The 21130-nt window shown below is 38.1% G+C and overlaps 3 protein-coding genes and 1 pseudogene across 5 annotated transcripts in view; 2 read left to right on the top strand and 2 right to left on the bottom strand.

The window, feature by feature from the left end:
• The window catches only part of LOC125776636 (uncharacterized), a 502262-nt gene that overhangs the window by 83477 nt on the left and 397655 nt on the right, over positions 1–21130 (bottom strand). The window lies entirely within an intron of this gene.
• The window catches only part of LOC105224297 (xaa-Pro aminopeptidase ApepP), an 89965-nt gene that overhangs the window by 2943 nt on the left and 65892 nt on the right, over positions 1–21130 (bottom strand). The gene's annotated exons all lie outside the window — the stretch shown is intronic.
• On the top strand, positions 10341–12594 carry LOC125776667 (uncharacterized). Its single transcript, XM_049450164.1, has one exon. It carries the CDS (start codon positions 11264–11266, stop codon positions 12362–12364), a length of 1101 nt encoding a protein of 366 aa, XP_049306121.1. The 5' UTR covers positions 10341–11263; the 3' UTR covers positions 12365–12594.
• LOC125776927 (small nucleolar RNA U3) lies at positions 18951–19144 on the top strand (annotated as a pseudogene).

Here is a 21130-nt window from a genome sequence, read left to right as displayed (position 1 = left end):
CGTCATTCATTTCTCTTATATTTTCATCAATGTCTCTTCCTGCATTTATTTTGCAATCAATATTGATGTGGGTGCTGATATACTTTCTATATTTCAACCAGTTAGTTTTATGTGATGTTAGAGAAACTTTCGGCTCAAATATCTCGGGCTGTTCGTATAACTTTATTAGTACAGGAGAATGTTCAGCTGTCATAAGCGATCTATCTATATTTTTGACTACAGCAAAATCTATTAAGTCTGGTAGTTTTCTTCTATCACTGCGCCAGTATGTCGGCTTACCAGGAGATATTATATCCAGCTTATTATGCATATTCATAATGATGTAGTACAACTGTCGTCCTTTCGGATTAATAAGACGTGAGCCCCAAAACATGTGTTTTGCGTTATAATCTCCACCTGCTAGAAATCTTTGACCTAGTGTTCCAAAAAAGTCTTTAAATTCGATTTCTGTAATTTTAAAACGTGGTGGACAGTATATAGCCGTAAGGTTTAAGTCATAACCCCGATTTTTTAGTGATATTGTTGTAGCTTGTAACTGTGGTGTAGCATGAGATTCTAGAGCAGTGTTTCCCAAAGTGGGCGATAACGCCCCTTTGTGGGCGCTGCAGGTGTCAAGGGGGGCGGTAAGAGACCCAGAAAGAAAATGGAGGCGTTGTGTAGAAAGAGGCGTAGAGATGAGAAAATATGTGAGACAACGGTACCTTCTAATCGCGGCGCCAAAGAAATCGCAATTGTGCCAAATTATATGTTATCACCGCGATTTTCACGTAATACTTCCTTCTGAGTTGGCGGTCTTCGGCCGCGCTTTAAAAAAGCAACACTAGTCGAGGGAATACTCAGGGTGACTGAAGTACTTTTGCGTGGTACTCCTTTAAAAATTAAAATAAAAAATTTTATTACGTAATATTATAGCGAGTGCCGTGTCGCAGCGGAGAGAAAACAGGCTGCCTACCTCGCAACGTTACGGTCGTCCACAACACGTGCGGGATGGGATAGATACCGAGAGTTGAAGAGGGAAGCAAGACGCATTTGCAGAAAGAAAAAGAAAGAGGCCGAAATGCGTGAGTACGAACAGCTTGATAAGCTGGCCGACAGTGGCAATGCCCGAAAATTCTATGAAAAGATGCGGCGGCTTACACACGGTTTCAAGACCGGAGCATACTCCTGTAGAACCCCCCAAGGTGATCTAGCCACCGATATCCAGAGCATACTTAAATTATGGAGGGAATACTTCTCCAGCCTGCTGAATGGCAGTGAACGCACAACACCAGGAGAAGGCGAACCCGATACCCCAATCGATGACGATGGAACAGAAGTTCCATTGCCCGATCATGAAGAAGTTCGAATAGCAATTGCCCGCCTGAAAAACAATAAAACGGCAGGGGCTGATGGATTGCTGGCCGAGCTATTCAAACACGGCGGCGAAGAACTGATAAGGAGCATGCATCAGCTTCTTTGTAAAATATATTCGGACGAAAGCATGCCCAAGGATTGAAATTTAAGTGTGCTATGCCCAATCCATAAAAAAGGAGACCCCACAATCTGCGCCAACTACCGTGGGATTAGCCTCCTCAACATCGCATATAAGGTTCTATCGAGCGTATTGTGTGAAAGATTAAAGCCCACCGTCAACGAACTGATTGGACCATATCAGTGTGGCTTTGGACCTGGTAAATCAACAACCGACCAGATATTCACCATTCGCCAAATCTTGGAAAAGACCCGTGAAAAGAGAATCGACACTCACCACCTATTCGTCGATTTCAAAGCTGCTTTCGACAGCACGAAAAGGAGCTGCCTTTATGCCGCGATGTCTGAATTTGGTATCCCCGCAAAACTAATACGGCTGTGTAAACTGACGTTGAGCAACACGAAAATCCGTCAGGATCGGGAAGGACCTCTCCGAGCCGTTCAATACCAAACGAGGTTTCAGACAAGGCGATTTCCTATCGTGCGACTTTTTCAACCTGCTTCTGGAGAAAATAGTTCGAGCTGCAGAACTCAACAGAGAAGGTACCATCTTCTATAAGAGTGTACAACTGCTGGCGTACGCCGATGATATTGATATCATCGGCCTCAACACCCGCGCCGTTAGTTCTGCTTTCTCCAGACTGGACAGGGAAGCAAAAGAAATGGGTCTCGCAGCGAACGAGGGCAAGACGAAATATCTCCTCTCATCAAACAAACAGTCATCGCACTCGCGACTTGGCACTCACGTCACTGTTGACAGTCATAACTTTGAAGTTGTAGATAATTTCGTCTATCTGGGAACCAGTGTAAACACCACCAACAATGTCAGCCTAGAAATCCAACGCAGGATAACTCTTGCCAACAGGTGCTACTTCGGACTGAGTAGGCAATTGAAAAGTAAAGTCCTCTCTCGACAAACAAAAACCAAACTCTATAAGTCACTCATAATTCCCGTCCTGCTATATGGTGCAGAGGCCTGGACGATGTCAACAACAGATGAGTCGACGTTGCGAGTCTTCGAGAGAAAAGTTCTGCGAAAGATTTATGGTCCTTTGCGCGTTGGCCACGGCGAATATTGCATTCGATGGAACGATGAGCTGTACGAGATATACGACGACATTGACATAGTTCAGCGAATTAAAAGACAGCGGCTACACTGGCTAGGTCATGTTGACCGGATGGACGAAAACACTCCAGCTCTGAAAGTATTCGACGCAGTACCCGCCGCGGGAAGCAGAGGAAGAGGAAGACCTCCACTCCGTTGGAAGGACCAAGTGGAGAAGGACCTGGCTTCGCTTGGAATATCCAATTGGCGCCACGTTGCGAAAAGAAGAAACGACTGGCGTGCGGTTGTTAACTCGGCTATAATCGCATAAGCGGTGTCTACGCCAATTAAGAAGAAGATGTACATATGTTGCATACTTTTAAGCGCATCTTTTTGGTGAGCTGCTTAAACTTACTATTGCCTTCCTACAGTGTCACTCACATATTCTAGGTTTCAGTAAAGTTACAAACAAACAAACAAACAAACATACATACATTCAATTGAATCTAATAAAAGCGTATTAAAATAGACAAGATCAAGCAAGTGATTGAGCTGTTTTGGTGATACGTTGCTCTTTAGTACGCAGGCATATCTCTTCTTTTAAGACGTGTTTGATTGCAGGAATGTACCAAAGCCAAGATATATTTTTAGTTCTGATATCTTCTACTTCTTTCTTTACCATAAGAATACAAAGGTCCTTATGGATATTTTCATTACGCATGTACCATGGTGAACACGTGATTGTTCTAAGCATTTTCGATAGGAACTTATTAGTTGCACAGGTCGTACTCCAAGGTTGAATGCCATCCAAATCGGCTTTATGACCGCAATATAAAAAAACACTTTGTTTTTTAAGCTAAGTTTTGAGTTTTTATTTAAAAGCCAATTTAAATTTGCAGCCTAATCTTTATACATGTTATTTTACTAAAGATGTGCTTTCTCCACGTTTCGTTCGCTTGGGGTACTAAAATATTGATAATTTTACTGCCGGACACATTTTTGGTCTTAGCGAAAACGTAACATGCTTCACTTCTGTTTATTTGCATTTATATGCCAATTCGCTGGCCATTCTTCGACAAAACTTAAATGCTCCGCTAATATTCTTGATGCTAAAATGTGGCAATTGTTACGGCGTACTAAAGCTGTGTCATCCGCAAAAGTTGAAGTTAATTCCAGTGTAAGAGCGCCTCAAAATAAGCGTTTTTTATAACATTTTCCGTTGTGGCCTTTTTTTTCAACTGAAAACAGGCTCAAAACTTTCGAAAATGTGTAAAAAAAAAGTCACTCAAAAGATGAGCTCTTAATATTAATATTAAGAGGTGCCTATTTCAAATTTTCTGTTTTCCATATAAATTACATGGAAAAAAATCATTTTTTTTTTGTGGTGGTTATTATGCGGAGGTTTTATATGTGCCCCGATGGCTGCCAGTAGGGATGGTAAACTCGATCCCGATTCTACTCGAGAATCGAGTTTTCTCGTAAAATAATCGATTTTTCGAATGTCAAGAATCGATTCTTAATCGACTTCGACTACTGGAGATCGAGAAGAAGTAAGCCCATCAGAACATAATTTCAAAGAAGATAATGTTATAAGAGACGCAGGATGGCTAAATGAGTCACCGACCCCCCTCACAATATTACACACCCACACCTCACACATTACATACACCACATCGTCATTCCATTCCCATATCCTAATTACACACCACATCATCATTACATTCCACATCACACTCTCACAAATACTACAACATCACGACTTCAACATACCAAAAAAAGGGAACAAAAGGGCGGACGGACAAGGCACCAGCCTCTTTTTCATGATCGCTACGAACGCGCAAGCATCGCCACGTTTTTTCCGCCGAGACACTCGCCTTTTTCGTTCCGCCTTTTTTGAACGCATTATTCTCGTGTAAGGTAAGTGCCGCTTAAAGTGCTTAACAAATAACTAAACAAAACATGGTCCTTCGAGCCGTAACGGACGGCACAAGTGGTGATACGGATTAATAAAACAAATAAAAATAAAATTTTTGTGAAGAAAAAACAAAAAAAAAAAGGAGGTGACTAAGCGAACAAAAACAGAAGGAAAAAAAAAAACCGTTTGTGGAAAAAAAAAAAAAAAAAAAATGCAAAATAAAATATAAAATGTGAAAAAATTTGTTTGGAAAAAAAAAGTTTGGTTGTGGCAAAGTGAAAAAAAGGCCGTTAGTGGAAAAAAAAAGAAAAAAAAAAATTTTGTAAAGCAAAACCATAAAACAACAGTGGTGTCAGTGAAAACCAAAAGCCGTTGGTGCCAAAACCAAGGTACCGGTAGTGCCAAAAACAAAATATATACATATATGTAAACGTATAAAATTAAATTAAAAAGAAAATTAAAAAGCTGTGACAAAATCATTAAAGAGAAGTGACAATAAACTCGGTAGAAGAAGCATTCATACATCTACATACAATCTTACACACAGCAATAATTAAAGTGAACAAAAGTGCAAAAAGAAAAAAAAAATTGGCGGAAAATAGCACACAAGCACATATGTATGTATGTATATGTACATAGTGAAGTGAGCTAAAAAACAAGTAAAGTGAGGTGAAATTGGAGTGCGCAAATTTACATAATAAAAAATATATACATACATATTTACAAGTACTAACAAACGGGTTAGAGAAATTAAAGCAAACACTTAAAACGGTCGCGATAAACAAAAAAAAAAAAAATAATATAATCAAAGAAAACGGGCGCGAAACTAAACCAACATAAAACATATAAACAACAAGTATCAACGCGGGAACAAAACTAACAACACACCTGAAAATATGGACATCAGAGACTTGCACACTACCAACAAAGGAGACGAGCACAAAGTTATAATAGCTGACCGCCGTTAGAAGAGAAGGCCAAGAACACCACACAACAGAGCAAATACACTTATAACCCCCACAAAAAAAGACCCTTGAAGCGCGTCAAAGTAAGTGTATCGTTTTCATTTTCATTATATATATATATGTATGTTTGTACTGGCAAAACCTAAAAAAAACCGTTTAAACAGGTTTAAAAACGGATGCCAATAAAAAAAAAAAAAAATATATATACATATATCGGTATTAGACTTCCCCAGCCCTATAACGGAGCAAACGGAAAAACCGATATACGAAAAAAAAAAAAACAAAGTATTAAAATATTAAAACATATGCACATATCATTTTACTAATATTCTTGCTGCCTTTTCATGCGATTTCACATTTGTGTACATATACACACATAACACACTACAAATATACAAATTCAAGTATCCACTTGCACTACTCTCCCGCAATACCCCTTCTGCTCCCTAAAGCAGTAAGCAGGATTGCTTATAAAAACGCAAGCTAAGGCAGATCTATAACAAAAGCGAAAAATAATATAAAAAAAAGGGAAGGAATTAATATAATACAAACATACATATATACACGTTCTATTGGCACATACGTGCTTAGAAACTAACAAATATTTATAATACAAACATACATATATACACAAATTGGTACATACAAATTGGTACAAATTACATATATAATATACATAGAAGCCTAAGCATAAGTGCAGGCAGCAAAAATAGCTGCGCTTTATTGGCATATCTTCTCTCAACTCTCTTGAAAATATTGCGGAAAACCAACAAAGATTACGCGGGTTAATATAAAATTCACCACACATAAATATCGCTTCAAAGTCCACTTTGGCATCCATCTCGCAATACCCCTTGTTCTTTGACCGTCAAAAACAAGCAGGATTGCATATAAAGCAAAATACAAACATATACATATATAAACATATGCATGTACAAAGTGCAGTGATCTCTGCTCGAGCTCTCACCAGCACATAAGATAATTACGAAAGATCCGCTTATAGGATACCCTATAAGAATTACGGGCACAAAATATTTATAAAAGATAAAAAAAAAAAAAAATAATAATAATAATAATAAATAAATATATATATACATATACTTACAAAAAATATATATACATATATATACGCATATAGGAAACATTTTCTGCTACGGTAATTACAACCAAATTATATACCAAAATTATACCATAATTGAAATAAACGGGAATTTACGTATTTCATTTGAAAAACTCTTATTAACCAACAAGAGTTTCGGGTTTCGGCTTCACGTGCAATTGAACGCGTTATCGTGTAAATTAAATTCGTTAAAAACTCTTATTTACGCAAAAGAGTTAACGTCAAAACACATAAGTACATATACACATATATACGAAAATATTTTGAAAAGTTTGGCTATCAAAAAGCCAGTGGTTTTAGTGATTCTCTTTGGAACTCTCGTATACAAAAGAGTTTTCTATTCTCTATATTATTATACAAAGCTGTTTCTGTAGATCTACCAGTCTAGTTTACACTTAGACATTTTTTATTATTTTAAAACATTTTCTAAATGAGCTCAGATTCAAAAGAATCTAAAGCAATACAGTCACTAAAAGTTCCTAAAATGATTTCAGAAGAAAAGAGCCCTTGTACACCTGCTGATGCTACACGCTCAAAGCAAGGTGCTACAAAGCAAAAAAGGCTGAAAGATATTTCATATACTAAGTTTATTGCTGAGAGTGACAGTCTAATTCGATACTGCACTCGATTTTCAACTTCACCGATTCAAGACAATTCTGAATCGGTATTAGAAATCAAAAAAGAAAATCTAAGCAATTTCTGGACACGTCTCCAAGCTGCGTATGACGCAATTGTAGAATCTGACGAATCAGATCTACCTGAAAATTTCAAATCTTCAGCATACTCCAAATATGAACACTGCTTAGACCAGTACGAGGAAACGAGAGCTATGATCTCCGATCAATTGAGATTAATTAAAGCAATTGCACCTACTCCACAACCGAGAGTAGAGCTGCCACAAATTCAAAGCCAAGAGGCGAGTTCAGGCATTCACCTTAAAGTGCCAGCATGTGACACTGAAATTTTTCATGGTGGTTATAAACAATGCCGTCCTTCCGGGACCTGTTCACAGCCGTTTACATAAACCATCCCAAATTATCAAATGCACAAAAGTTGTATCCTCCGCGATACAAAACAAAAGGTCAAGCAGGGGTATTAGTCAAACAGTTCGCTCTTAATGACGAAAATTTCAATTATGCTTGGGAAGCTCTAAAAGCTCGTTACGAAAACGAAAGAATATTAGTCGACAAACAAGTCACAATATTAATGAATTTACCAAAAATTCAAAAAGAAACACGTGAAGAATTTATAAAACTTCAATCCACTGTTTCAAATTGCTTGTCGGTTCTAGCGACACAGAATATTCCCACAGACAATTGGGACCCCATTCTGGTAAATATATGCACATCCGCATTACCAGAAAAATCATTACTTTTGTGGGAGCAATCGCTCTCATCACGAAGAAAGTGCCCAACGTGGCAACAAATGAACGATTTCTTAACTACCCAATACGAAATTGCGGAAAGGGTTGATAAAAAAATGGTCAGAACTAAAAACGTTCAACACGACCTAAATCGAAGTTTCATTAGACCCCAAGCGAGTAACAACAACAACTTAAATCGTAGTTTTTTTAAAACACAAGCGTTCACATCCGAACAAAATAAACAAACGTCATGCGAACTGTGTAAAGGAGGACACAGGCTGAAATCTTGCGAGAAATTTAAAAAACTAAATATCAACGAAAGAAACAATTTCGTAAGAACGAAAAAACTTTGTACCAACTGTTTGTCACATGCGCATGCGCTCAAAGATTGCGAAAGCAAATTTAATTGCGTTTATTGTCATAAACGACACCATTCGATGCTTCATATAAATAACTTTTCCAGCTTACCCCCAAACAGCGCAAATATCAAAAGAGCAACAGGATTAGTTGCAACAACAAATTCTGAAAACTGCCAAGAAGCACCATGCTGCTCAAAGGCATTAAAAACCCAATCGCTACATAGCGAAAATCAAAGTAGGGTACTACTACCCACAGCAGTCGTCTCCATCGAACATCGAGGAGAACTGTTTAAGCTCAGAGCCCTAATAGACCAAGGATCACAACGATCCTTCATAGCGTCTAGGGCACAAAATAGGCTAAATCTGCCAATAAGACAAGCCAACTTTGAAATTACGGGAATGGGCGGAAGAGTAGTTCAAAACTCTAATAAAATCTGCCCCATTACCCTATTTTCCCCCCAAGCGGATATAAGAATACAAGCAGAAGCTATAGTCTTACCGCAGTTAACCAATATGCTACCAAGCTATCACATAAATAGCAAGCATTGGGAGAAGGTTTCACACCTTAAGTTAGCAGATCCCAATTGCAACACCCCCGCTCAAATAGACCTTCTATTAGGCAGCGATCTCATACCACAAATAATACTCGAAGGTATTGAGAAAATTTCAAACACACTTTTGGCACAAAAGACTATTTTCGGTTGGATCCTAAGTGGACTAGTTACGGAACCAGTCACAACAATGACAACTCAAGTTGAGGAAATCTCAAACGAGTATCTCAATTCACAATTGAGAAAATTTTGGGAGATAGAAGAACTCCCCCCCATTTCAATCACAACCCCCGAAGATCAGTATTGTGAAGACTTTTACAAAGCCACAACTACTAGATCAAATAATGGTCGGTATGTCGTACGACTACCACTAAAACAACAATTTCCCAACACAATCGCCTTAGGTCATTCTCGCACCTCTGCAATACAGCAGTTTCAAAGTATGGAAAGAAACCTACTTAAAAAAGGTGAACTCAAACCAGAATATGATGGTGTGTTGGAAGAATACCTCCATTTAGATCACATGGAGGAAGTAAGCCCATGCGAAAAAATTATCAATGGCAAATACTACTCATTTTACTTGCCACATCATGCAGTAGTAAAGCCAGATAAAAAAACAACTAAAGTAAGAGTTGTTTTCAACGCCTCAAGATCCACTAGCTCGGGGAATTCCCTAAACGATATCCTGTTTACCGGACCCACGCTCCAACCTGATTTAATGCTGCTTATTCTAAACTGGCGTACATTCAAATACGTATTTAACGGGGACGTCGAAAAAATGTATAGACAAATAGTCGTACATAAAGACGATCAAGATTTCCAGCGAATTATTTTCCGAAAATCCCCCAAAAGTCCACTACGCGACTTCAAGCTAAAAACAGTGACCTTTGGCGTTAACTGTGCCCCATACTTAGCCATTCGAACACTCCATGAATTGGCTGAAAACACCAAGTCAGAATTTCCTCTGGCGACCCAGGTGTTAAAAACACAAACGTATGTAGACGATATTCTGTCTGGAAGTCACAGTCTTCCACAAGCATACGAATCATTATCACAAGTAATCCAAGCCCTCAAATCCGCAGGGTTTCCATTAAAAAAGATTACCGCAAATCACCCAACTATATTAAAAAATATACCAAAAGAAAATATGTTGGACACTAATTTCCTTATTTTCGAAAAGGAAAGTACAACAAAAACTCTGGGCATCCAGTGGAATGCGATATCGGACAAGTTTTCATACACAACTGAGTCCATATCCGCATTATCCGCCATTACGAAACGCCAAATCCTCTCCTCTGTGGCAAAACTTTTTGACCCCGCAGGATGGCTTTCGCCAATTATGATACAAGCGAAAATCCTGATCCAAGAAGTATGGCTAGACGGAACTGACTGGGACGAACAAGTGAAACCTCTTCGCTTGGAAAGATGGTCCCAGTTCGCTAATAATCTGACCGACATTTCGCAGATACAAATTCCACGGTGGGTAAACTATTCCCCCGAATACAAAGTGGAACTACACGGCTTCTGCGACGCCTCTGAAAAGGCCTATTGTGCCACTATATATGTGCGCACACAAAGCGATATTGCAACTACAAGCCACCTACTAGTGGCAAAAGCTAAAGTTGCGCCTCTAAAAACCATAAGTCTACCACGACTTGAACTCTGTGGCGCTCTGCTACTAGCAAAGCTAGTTTCCATGGTGCAGACCCACTTAAACATGGCGAAATACAAATTATATCTATGGTCTGATTCCGAAATAGTTCTAGCCTGGTTAGAAAAGCCACCACACGCGTGGAAAACCTATATTTCTAATCGAACGGCGCAAATTCTTGACCTAGTGGGATCAGCCACTTGGCGACACGTAACCAGTGCTGACAATCCTGCAGATCTAGGTACAAGAGGGTGCAAACCCCTGCACCTTGCCACCACCACCCTTTGGTGGAATGGCCCCCGATGGTTAACAGAATCTCCCGATTCTTGGCCACAATCGCCCATGCGCAATATTATTGCCCCAGAAAGTCGAAAGATCAACTCCTTTCACGCAGCGTTGGATGATACTGACATCCTGGAGAGATTTTCATCTTATCCCCGAGCCCTCAGGGTAATCGCTTATATGCTTAAATTCATAGAGCGACTCAAACTTAGCCTTAAAGGAATACGCACCAAGGCGATACAGTGACGCACCTAGACTTACAAAAAGCAAAGGTCGCTCTTATCGCATCTACTCAAGCGCGCTACTTCAGCCAAGAGATATCAGTACTGAGAGAATCGAAGCCGATTGATAAAAAGAGCTCACTCCTAGTACTAAATCCATTCATAGATACGAAGGGCCTACTTCGGGCAAATGGTCGGCTTGTCAATTCAAGCCTAACGTACAACGAACGTCATCCCATTGTTATACCAGAGAGATCGCAACTTGCCTCATTATATATCAATTATGTCCACGTACTATTATTACACGCTGAACACCGCCTCATGCAACAAATAGTCCGCCAAGAGTTTTATATCCCAAGACTCAAGCCAAAAATAAAGAAATGCATTTTTTCGTGCAAGATATGTACTGTGCACAAGCAAAAGATGCGAACACAGATTATGGCAGCACTTCCACCGGAACGCTGCAACTTTGCTCCGCCCTTCACTATCACAGGTGTCGATTTTGCTGGGCCTTTTCAAATAAAGGCATCCATGCTAAGGTCTCCCACACTGATGAAAGGCTACGTGGCTGTCTTTGTCTGTTTTACGACAAAAGCAGTACACCTCGAGCTATGTAGTAATCTGACAAAAGAAGCTTTCCTCGCGGCATTTGCTCGCTTCGTCGGACGACGTGGTTTTCCGTCAAAGCTCATGAGCGACAACGGCAAGACATTTATAGGCGCTCAAAGAGCCACCGAAAAACAGTTTGTGGACTTTATCAAACAAGTTTCCCCTGAGATTGTACAAAAGTACGCTCCGCAAGGCATTAACTGGCAGTTCATCCCTCCAAGCGCTCCTCATATGGGTGGTTTATGGGAATCAGCGGTAAAAAGCTTTAAATCCCACTTTAAAAAAGTAGCTGGAAACTACAAATTTAACTTTGAAGAATTTACAACATTATTAATTCGTATTGAAGCCGTTCTCAATTCACGGCCATTGTCTACACTCTCGCAAGATCCCTCAGATCTAACAGCTCTTACACCAGGGCACTTTCTCAAAGGAGCACCCATTCTGGCCATACCTGAGCCAGGCGTGGAGTCGCTATCCTTACTAAACAGATGGGAAAGAATTAAAATTCTCCATCATAATTTCAGCCGCCGATGGAAGGAGGAGTATATAAAGGACCTTCACAAAAGGTACCGCTGGAAAACTCCCGAAAAGGCGCCAAAGCTTGGAGATTTGGTTCTAATACATGACGACTGTCTCCCCCCCACAGAATGGCGACTTGGCCGCATAGAAAAGCTACATCACGGCTCCGACGGTCACATACGAGTAGTTGACCTTCGTACTCAAAACGGAATTCTAACGAGACCGCTCGTTAAACTATGCTTCTTACCAATCGCCGATAACACCGAAAAAATACATAATAAACAATCCGTTTAATAACTAAAACCGAAATAAACCGCAAACCACAAACCGATGTTCCCGCTATACAATTAACTAATTAAATAAAACGTTAAAAAAAAAAAACGAGAAACACGCTAATACCAACCGTAAAATAATATTCCGTAAGCAATTAACTAAGAAAACTAATCCCAATGGTCGATCATTACGACGACCCATTCATGCCACATACCGTGGCACGATTGCTCATATCTAATCATGACCGATTTATAACTAACAATCTCCTTTATACATAGTAGATTACCATGGACCTCGATACGCCAGTGTTAGCCCCGCCAACCGTTCGGTCGGCTACCAGCGTGCAACGCACCGGGCCTACCCCAACGCCCCGAGCTGCAGTTGCAACAGCACCGGCAACCGCACCGGCAACAGGTAATCGTTCATCACGGGTCTCGGACGGGCATCGTATAAGATGCCCCCTATGCCGCCGCCCACATCGCCTGCACCACTGTGGGATCTTCAGGGAGATGCGGCCGTTACAACGACAGCAAGTGGCCCAGGCACATGGGCACTGTTTAAACTGCCTATCGCCGACGCATCGGCTTCAAGAGTGCGAGTCGAGGGGTTTGTGCCAAGTCTGCAGCAGACCACATCACACGCTGCTTCACCGCACCACGAGGCGCAATGTGAATCGGCCACCGATATCTCGCAGCCACGCAACAAGGCATCAATCCGGAAGTCGAGCCTTGCATCAGCGGGTTGGAACATCGATTCGGCGTCGACAGCCTAGGCCCCAGCCACGACGATCGGTGGGTCTTAGCAGCGTCGTGGCAACGCTGCAACAGCTGCAGCAACTCCTAGGCTAATCAATTGCCTAGGGGGGCCGGGATGGCTAAATGAGTCACCGACCCCCCTCACAATATTACACACCCACACCTCACACATTACATACACCACATCGTCATTCCATTCCCATATCCTAATTACACACCACATCATCATTACATTCCACATCACACTCTCACAAATACTACAACATCACGACTTCAACATACCAAAAAAAGGGAACAAAAGGGCGGACGGACAAGGCACCAGCCTCTTTTTCATGATCGCTACGAACGCGCAAGCATCGCCACGTTTTTTCCGCCGAGACACTCGCCTTTTTCGTTCCGCCTTTTTTGAACGCATTATTCTCGTGTAAGGTAAGTGCCGCTTAAAGTGCTTAACAAATAACTAAACAAAACACAGGAGTTGCAAAAAATATGAAAAAACTATTTGGAAAATAAAACAGCCGGAAGTATAACGGCTTTAATACTGATATTAAAGGCAACGAAAATCTACCGCCAGATCTTTTAAATTTTACAGGCCAGTGGAGCTACGTTTTATATGTTTTTTCAATTGATCTCATTGAATTAATAGTTAATCTAACAAACTTATACACTTTTCAAAAAAAACAGAGAAAATTAAAAATATAGACAAAGAAAATCTAAAAAGTTTTTAGGGATATGTATTGCGATGTCTATTGTTCATATCCCTAATATTCGAAGATGTGGGTGCCAATAGCAGGCAACGAATTAATAAACTAAGTCAGTGAATAAATTCAAAAAAATTAAATCAATGTAGCATTTCAACAACAATGATAAAATGAAAGACAAAAATGATCATAGTTTTGATAGACTCTCCAAACTAAGCTCTGTTGTAAACTATTTGGTAGAAAAACTTAAATCAATTCCCTCCCAGAAATGCTTACCTGTCGATGAACAATTATAAATGGGAATTTAAGTTGTATGTTTTGGTTGGTATATCTGGATATAACTACAACATCGAAATATATACTCGCCAAGAAAACGATAGCATCAATAGACTTCCTGAGGAAATTGATTTGGGACCAAGTGCCATATAGTTATAAGATTACTAAGGGATATATCCCAACAAACAACTACAAAGTAACATTGGTGATTGTCCTATCTAAACGTGGAATTTACTCACTGGGAACAGTTTATCGGAACTGAATTCCCAATTTAAAGCTTCCGGATGAGAAAATTGTGATGAAAACACGCGGATAATCCCTTGAATATGCTGTAAGCGTTTATAATTTTCATATATCTGTAGTTTCTAGGAGAGATAATAATACCGTGTTCAGACCGACACTTAATCACAAGATATCAGCTGTTGAGTAGTTTATCCCACTAATCTTGAAATTTGAACAAGATTTCGCCATACAATAATGGGGTGATTTAAATCTAATCTAATCCACGATAAAACTCACTGTGCGACTCTGACTTAGCACCATCTACTTGTCAGCATTGAAAATGTATCACACTATCACAGCTGATTTCGACACTACAAAGATAAAAAAATTTACACAAACAAATGAATTAAACGCCATGAATCTTAATTCACCTCAAAATTTACTTCCAAAAAAAATGCGTTCATTATTTCCATTACATGGAAAATATTTAAAAGAAGACAGTTTTTATAATTAAATACTATAGGGGTATTCTCTTGCTCTTGCAAAACCCGGTGCACGGTGCAAGCATTGCAAATTTACAACGGCACAACAACAAACACACGCAGAAAAATATTTGCAAGGGCTGTGAAATATGTCAGACCAAAACCCATGTATATTAGCGTGCAATGTCACGCAAAAATAAAATTGCAACCCTGTTGTAGTTGCCATTTTACATAAAGACATATTACGTCGTTAAACTGTTGAGAAAGGTAAATTTTAATTAGATTTTATAATTTCTATTTAAATTATAAAGTTTTGCTACAGTTTTTTTGTTAAAAATGCATGCAGAAGGTGCGCCAATTCACAATAGACATGCACAATAGTCATTTACAATAAATTGACTGAATCAGTCGCTCATATATCACTAGATTCTGCAATGGGTGCTCTCGTGCCCTTGTTTATTTCGGTGTAGTATTTTTGCAATCTGCAATCTTGCAAGAGCAAGAGAATACCCCTTATATTATATTGAACGGCAAAAACATCTGTTTTGTCATCTGTCCAATAGCAGTGAGAACGAGCTAGATTAGTGAAGAGATCAAATGTAATCTAATCACTCAAAATTTTTGATGGGAACGTAATATAAAATCGTTGGTTTGATAACAAATTGGGCCGGAAAATAACGATCGATTGCCTAAATGTTGTAGCAGAGTATAACAAATTCATGGGAGGTGTTGATTTGCTAGTTTTCTTTATAGGCCGATACAAAATCAAAATGCACTTTAAGAAGATGTATATGCGTCTTTTTATCCTTTGGTTGGCACGGCTGTGGTAAATGTTTGGCTATTATATAAACAAGTGGAAACACAAAAAGCAAATAGAGTCACAGACAGTTTGGCAGATTTTCGTCTGGAAGTAGGTGAAACACTCGGTAAAATGGAGGAAAAATGCAACGCCACGAGGAAGGCCTTCAGAATTGTAAAAAAAATGCACTAAACGTAAAGTAATGTATTTATCTTCCACATATGTATAAGTATAATACTTATACTTTATTTCTAAAGAAAGCACCAGAGGGTGGACACTCTTCTCACTTGCAAATTACTAGGTTTGACGGATATACTTACGTATGTTAAGTGCGAAAAATGTGATATTTCAACAAAGCAAGAAATTGTTTCAAAAAATTTCATATCGAATAAATTTAAATTTTTTGAAAAAATAATTAATTCAGATGTAAAATCCACTTTTATTCTATAAAATAAAAAGCATAATCGTTAAGTAAGTTAGTTGTAAATTTATTACATTTGCTGCATGATATTGCATATCTGTAATTATAAGTAACTCTATTGCTAGAAACACCCCAACCATAAAATTTCAATTTTGTCATCTAACACACATCTGATCAAATTAAGAATATTATTATATTCAAAAAAATTTTATTCTCACTAAAATTAAATCATGCAATGAAGTGATAATAAAATTGAAAACGTGTTTTTATTATAACGGTACATATTTGTGCTTAGAATGAATGAAATCGGGTGATAATTCACCCAGACACTTAGCTCTTCCTTACTTGTTGCTATTAATTCTATGGTAGAGTTAAATCCAGCATAAGATCTGATTAAAAAAATCGGTATCCGAAGTACTAAGGCCAATTTTATCAATATTTTGTAACGAAAAATATTATTTGGAGCATTTGTTTTCGGGATTTGCTATATAAGATCTAGGGTCCATGAGGTGAAATTAGAAAGGATCTTAACAATAATTTTTCACAACTTTTTGCTCAAAATCAACTTGGATAGCTTGAACAACAAAACAGCGATCAATAAGTATACAGGGATGTTGTGGAATCCAAGGCAGAATTGCTTAGCTGTCAGAATGGCAAACCAATTTTGTTTTTCATTGGTGTCACAGAATCTATTTGGAACATTCGCAAAACCAATATTCGAATCAGCTGTTTACTAATGTGACAAAACTTGCAAATGAATACATTTGAAAGCAATCCAATTAAGGTTTTTAATTAGTTCCGATTTAAAGGAAGATTTTAAGAAAACTATTTTATTTACTCCTTCGATTGCCCTTTGGTCTTTGGTTTTCGTACTGCTATCTTGTTGTGTTAAATACCACGACTTAACGACTTGCCATCTACCGCTAGCCTTAATTGTTCCCCTATATTACGGAACAAACGATTGTTGTGCAACGTATAATCATTAGCTTTAATCGTAGCTTCATCTGTAGTTATTTTCCCGTTAATAAATTTGCTGAAAATGTAAACTGTCATCTTCGAGTTGCATTGAGTAAACCCAGCTTGACTAAGAAAATCGCGTTGCATTTTCGAACCCGATAGATTAATAAACGTAGTCGTAATCATGTGATGAATAATTCGCTTCGGCTGCGCTATATCATCTGCTGTAGTAGTGTACCGGCTTTCATTTATCGGCTTCCAGTTGAAGCATAATCCCCGATAACCCTATGGAACTGGCATCGGTTTGCACTTCGTGATTTTTCATTGGATCTCATAAAACTAGTAGTGGTGGATTAGAAAACGCTTGTTTTAATTTCATATAATAACATGTTCGTCTGTCCATTTAAAAGTTTGCCCCTTCTTTAGTAAAGCCCAAGGAATCTTCACTAGCGTTAGTCGGCTGTGAAAAAGCTTCAATGGATTTCGTTTGCTCTTGAACTTGGCTTATACAATTTTGGCTAATAACATGCCCTAAGAACTTCAGACTTTTCGCCATAGACGTATATTTCATGGCTTTAACGTAAGCCTCTACCTCTCGCTTACCGCCTTGGTTGCAATAAATACTTCGTCAACATAACTTATAATATTGTTTCTGTTTCGTATAAGTTGAATTATTATTTCTTCGAAAACCATTGTGTTTCGTAACACAAACGGCATTACATTGAACTCAAGTAATCCCTCCGGATGTAAATGCAGTCCACTTTTTACAATCTTCGTGCAATGGCAACTGTTAAGAACCGTGAAAAAGAGATAACTCTCCAGCTTTGACAATTACTCCTCCACTATTGGCATTGGGAACTGCTTCTTGTTTGTAACGTGTTTAATGCTTGAAAAGCGACACAAATTCTGTCAAATCCATTCTCTTTCTTTACTGTTACAACTGTAGCTACATGAGGTGATGGATTTTGAAGTATGATATTATGCTTTCATAGTTCGCCAATAACCGTTGCCAATACTGGTCTTTATATAAAAGGCACTCGATATTGTCTAACTATGTACAACTGGCTTCTCGGTGTTCACCAGAATTTCCATACATGTAGTCTTACATCTTCCAAGCTTTGCCTTGTCTTCTGCGAATCAGTCATCGCACCTTTGTAATAACTTAGATCATCTAGCTTGTCATCACTTAATGTTTTGTCAATGTCATAAATTTGAACGTTTTTCTTCTATCCGTGGATGTTTTTCGATTGAATAACTCAAGTACAACCTTTGTGACATAAAACATCTCCTCCATTAAACACATTGTATTACATAAATACGTAAGGTATTACTTGCAACTTCATATTTATTTTGCAGCTATTTATTTGTAATTCGACCTGTTGCACCCCCCAAATAATTTTAACATCTGAACACATGCATTTTTTAGAACGTTTAATTCCACATTTGCCATTGGTGGGCTTTAGCAATTTGTTGGCTTGTCGGAACGATCAGAGTTTGTGGCCTTCTTATTGCTTTTACTGCATCTACCTTGGTATCAACTTTTATTTTTTGAGTTATCATCTGATTTCATTCTTTTTTATAGTGTCGGTGGAGTATTAGTCTTGAGAGAATTTGATTACTGTAGCTTTAGTGATTAAAGGGTTATATATATAAAGTTTGGATTTTTGAAGTTATACTTCTTATATGAGTTCGGAAAAGGTTGCGATAGATTCAGGTTGCGCAACCTTGCTCAATATCAACCTTGTCTGCGAAGATGTTCGAGCAGCAAGCGAATCGGTAACAATCGACGATCGTTTGATCGTTTCTTTCGACACAGCTCGCCTTTTCTACCAACAACACAATTTTGCCATGCTTATGCTGTTGTTGTTTTTGTAGAACAATGTTTCAATTTTTGGTTGGTGGCATATTCACATGTGTGCGCATATGTATGTTTGTATGCTTGTGCGTTATTGAAGTTATACTTCTTTTTCTTTCGTTTGTCTTTCATTTCTGCGAATTCTCAACTATTTTGTTTGACTTTTGTACACATTACATTTTTTTTGGAAATCGACCCGCGATGACGAGGTATATCGTTTTATCTGACAGCGTGAGGTTTAAGAAGTTCATTTCTTATTTTGTCTTGTGGCATATTAGAAATGATGTTTCTTCGAAAATCGTTCGCTTTCAACGGATAAAACTTCTGAGTGGTGATTTTAACGAATAAATTCCAAGGTTTTATACAAAAATAATGCAGTCAGTAAGTCCAGTACGCTTTATGTATGCTTGCGCATTATTTTTCTTTCGTTTGTCTTTTATTTCTGCAAATTCTTTGTGTGACTTACCCTGCGTTGGCCGTTGAAAAGTTAAGACTATACTTCTCAAGATGATCATTCATTCCTTTCATTTCTTCAAAAAAATTAATGACCTTTAGAAATATGCATATTTGCATTATTTCGTTGTCATTTCCATATTCGTAGCAATAGAATTTCAATGGCATAAGTAAAGTAATGGCCGCCGATTGTCACCCCTTGCCGGTGTAGCAGCTTCGCCTACAAACATGCGTAAATATGTATGTATGTATACGTATGATCGTGAATACATATCGACGCAGATTTTTGCGAGAAGCACCAGATAGTTGTGCAATTTATTATTTTTAGCTTTTGCCATCAATTTTTTGTTGGTGACATATTCATATGTGTACGCAAATGTATGTTTGTATGCTTGTGCATTATTTGTTCGGCAATGTATGCAAATATATGTACATATAAGTATATATGAATGTATGAACATGCAAGTCAATGCGCGCACATGTAATAAGTACATTGATAAGTGATGAAAATATGATTTCAATTTCTGAACGCGCACATGCGTATACTCGTACATACACTCATATGAGCATGTGCAGATACACAAGATAGGATAGAAGATGTATGCCTTTTAACATCGTATACTATACAAATAAATATTTTTCTTACTAATAGAAATTAAATTTATCACAGCAATATTATGTATACATATGTATATTATGTATATGTATATTATGTATATGTATATTATGTATATTGCTGTGATAAAATTAATTTCTATTAGTAAGAAAAATATTTATTTGTAGAGTATACGATGTTAAAAGCAAAAAATTAAAAATTTATTCTGTCGAGATTCGAACCTGTGTTAGCATCTTGACTTTCCAAGCGCTTACCACCAATACCACCATTGACACTTAGGTTGCCTTGACTTAAGTATGGTTTGGTTATGCATGTGAGAAACATACGATGGTTCTAATAATTTTGTTTAAGTATAGAAATATGCTTTTGTAGAACATTTGCTTTCGCAAACATACAGACAAATGTGCAAACGACATAATATATGTATGTAGGATTGTTTCGCATTTTGCTTCTGAATATCACTAAGAAGTATAACTTTTTCCGCGCGTAGGGACTCCACGCACTTTTTTTAGGTATGTAGCAATTATTTCATTACACGAATGTTTTTATTTTTTGATAGTACACTTTATTAATAATGTGTGTGCAAAATTTCGTGGAAAAATATCAAATAGTTTTTAAGGGGTGGCTGTGTCCCTTAGATGCCTTTTTTTTTTTTGTGCACACGGGAAAGTTTTATGCAAAAAATTAAGTTTTTGGTCACTAGAAATTTCACTAAAAAATTCATTTCGGCGAAAAAAAAGTTTGTGCGTAAAAATTCGATGGTTCAAGCACAGACAAATTTCATTACGAACATATAAAAAAAAATTGAAGAAAATCGGTTCAGTAGTTTACCGCCAATCCATGTCACCGCAAAGTACATTTTTCAAAAAACACCATTTCGAGATATTTGCGTTTAAATCGAAACCGCTCGGGTTTGGGGCCGCGACGAGGCGCGCGGTTAGAAGTGCTGTAACTTTTTTTCTTCTGCTCGAATCTCTATGAAAATTTGAGAAAATGTTCTCAAAGCGTTGTCCTTTAAGATAAAGAAATAAAAAAATTTTGATTTTTTGAAATTAAAAAAGGTATAAGGAGATATGTAATTAAACCTATTTGAAAGTGGGACCACGCCCATTTTCCAAAATTTTTAGCACACAAGTAGCTCTCGCTACTGCAACTCCTTTAATTATCGGATTACACTCGTCTACGAACTCGTTCTCTCTTTTTTCCAAAGGAACACATGTACCAAGTTTAATTACGATATATCATATTCT

The sequence above is a fragment of the Bactrocera dorsalis genome, chromosome 2 (assembly GCF_023373825.1).
Source record: "Bactrocera dorsalis isolate Fly_Bdor chromosome 2, ASM2337382v1, whole genome shotgun sequence".
Taxonomy (NCBI): Eukaryota; Metazoa; Arthropoda; class Insecta; order Diptera; family Tephritidae; genus Bactrocera; species Bactrocera dorsalis.
The sequence above is the reverse complement of the archived record's forward strand: the minus strand, read 5'-3'. Positions and strand labels throughout refer to the sequence as shown.

What these genes read in the sequence shown, in the direction of transcription:
- LOC125776667 (XM_049450164.1), top strand. Translation starts at nt 11,264, where the DNA reads ATGCAACAAATAGTCCGCCAAGAGTTTTATATCCCAAGACTCAAGCCA.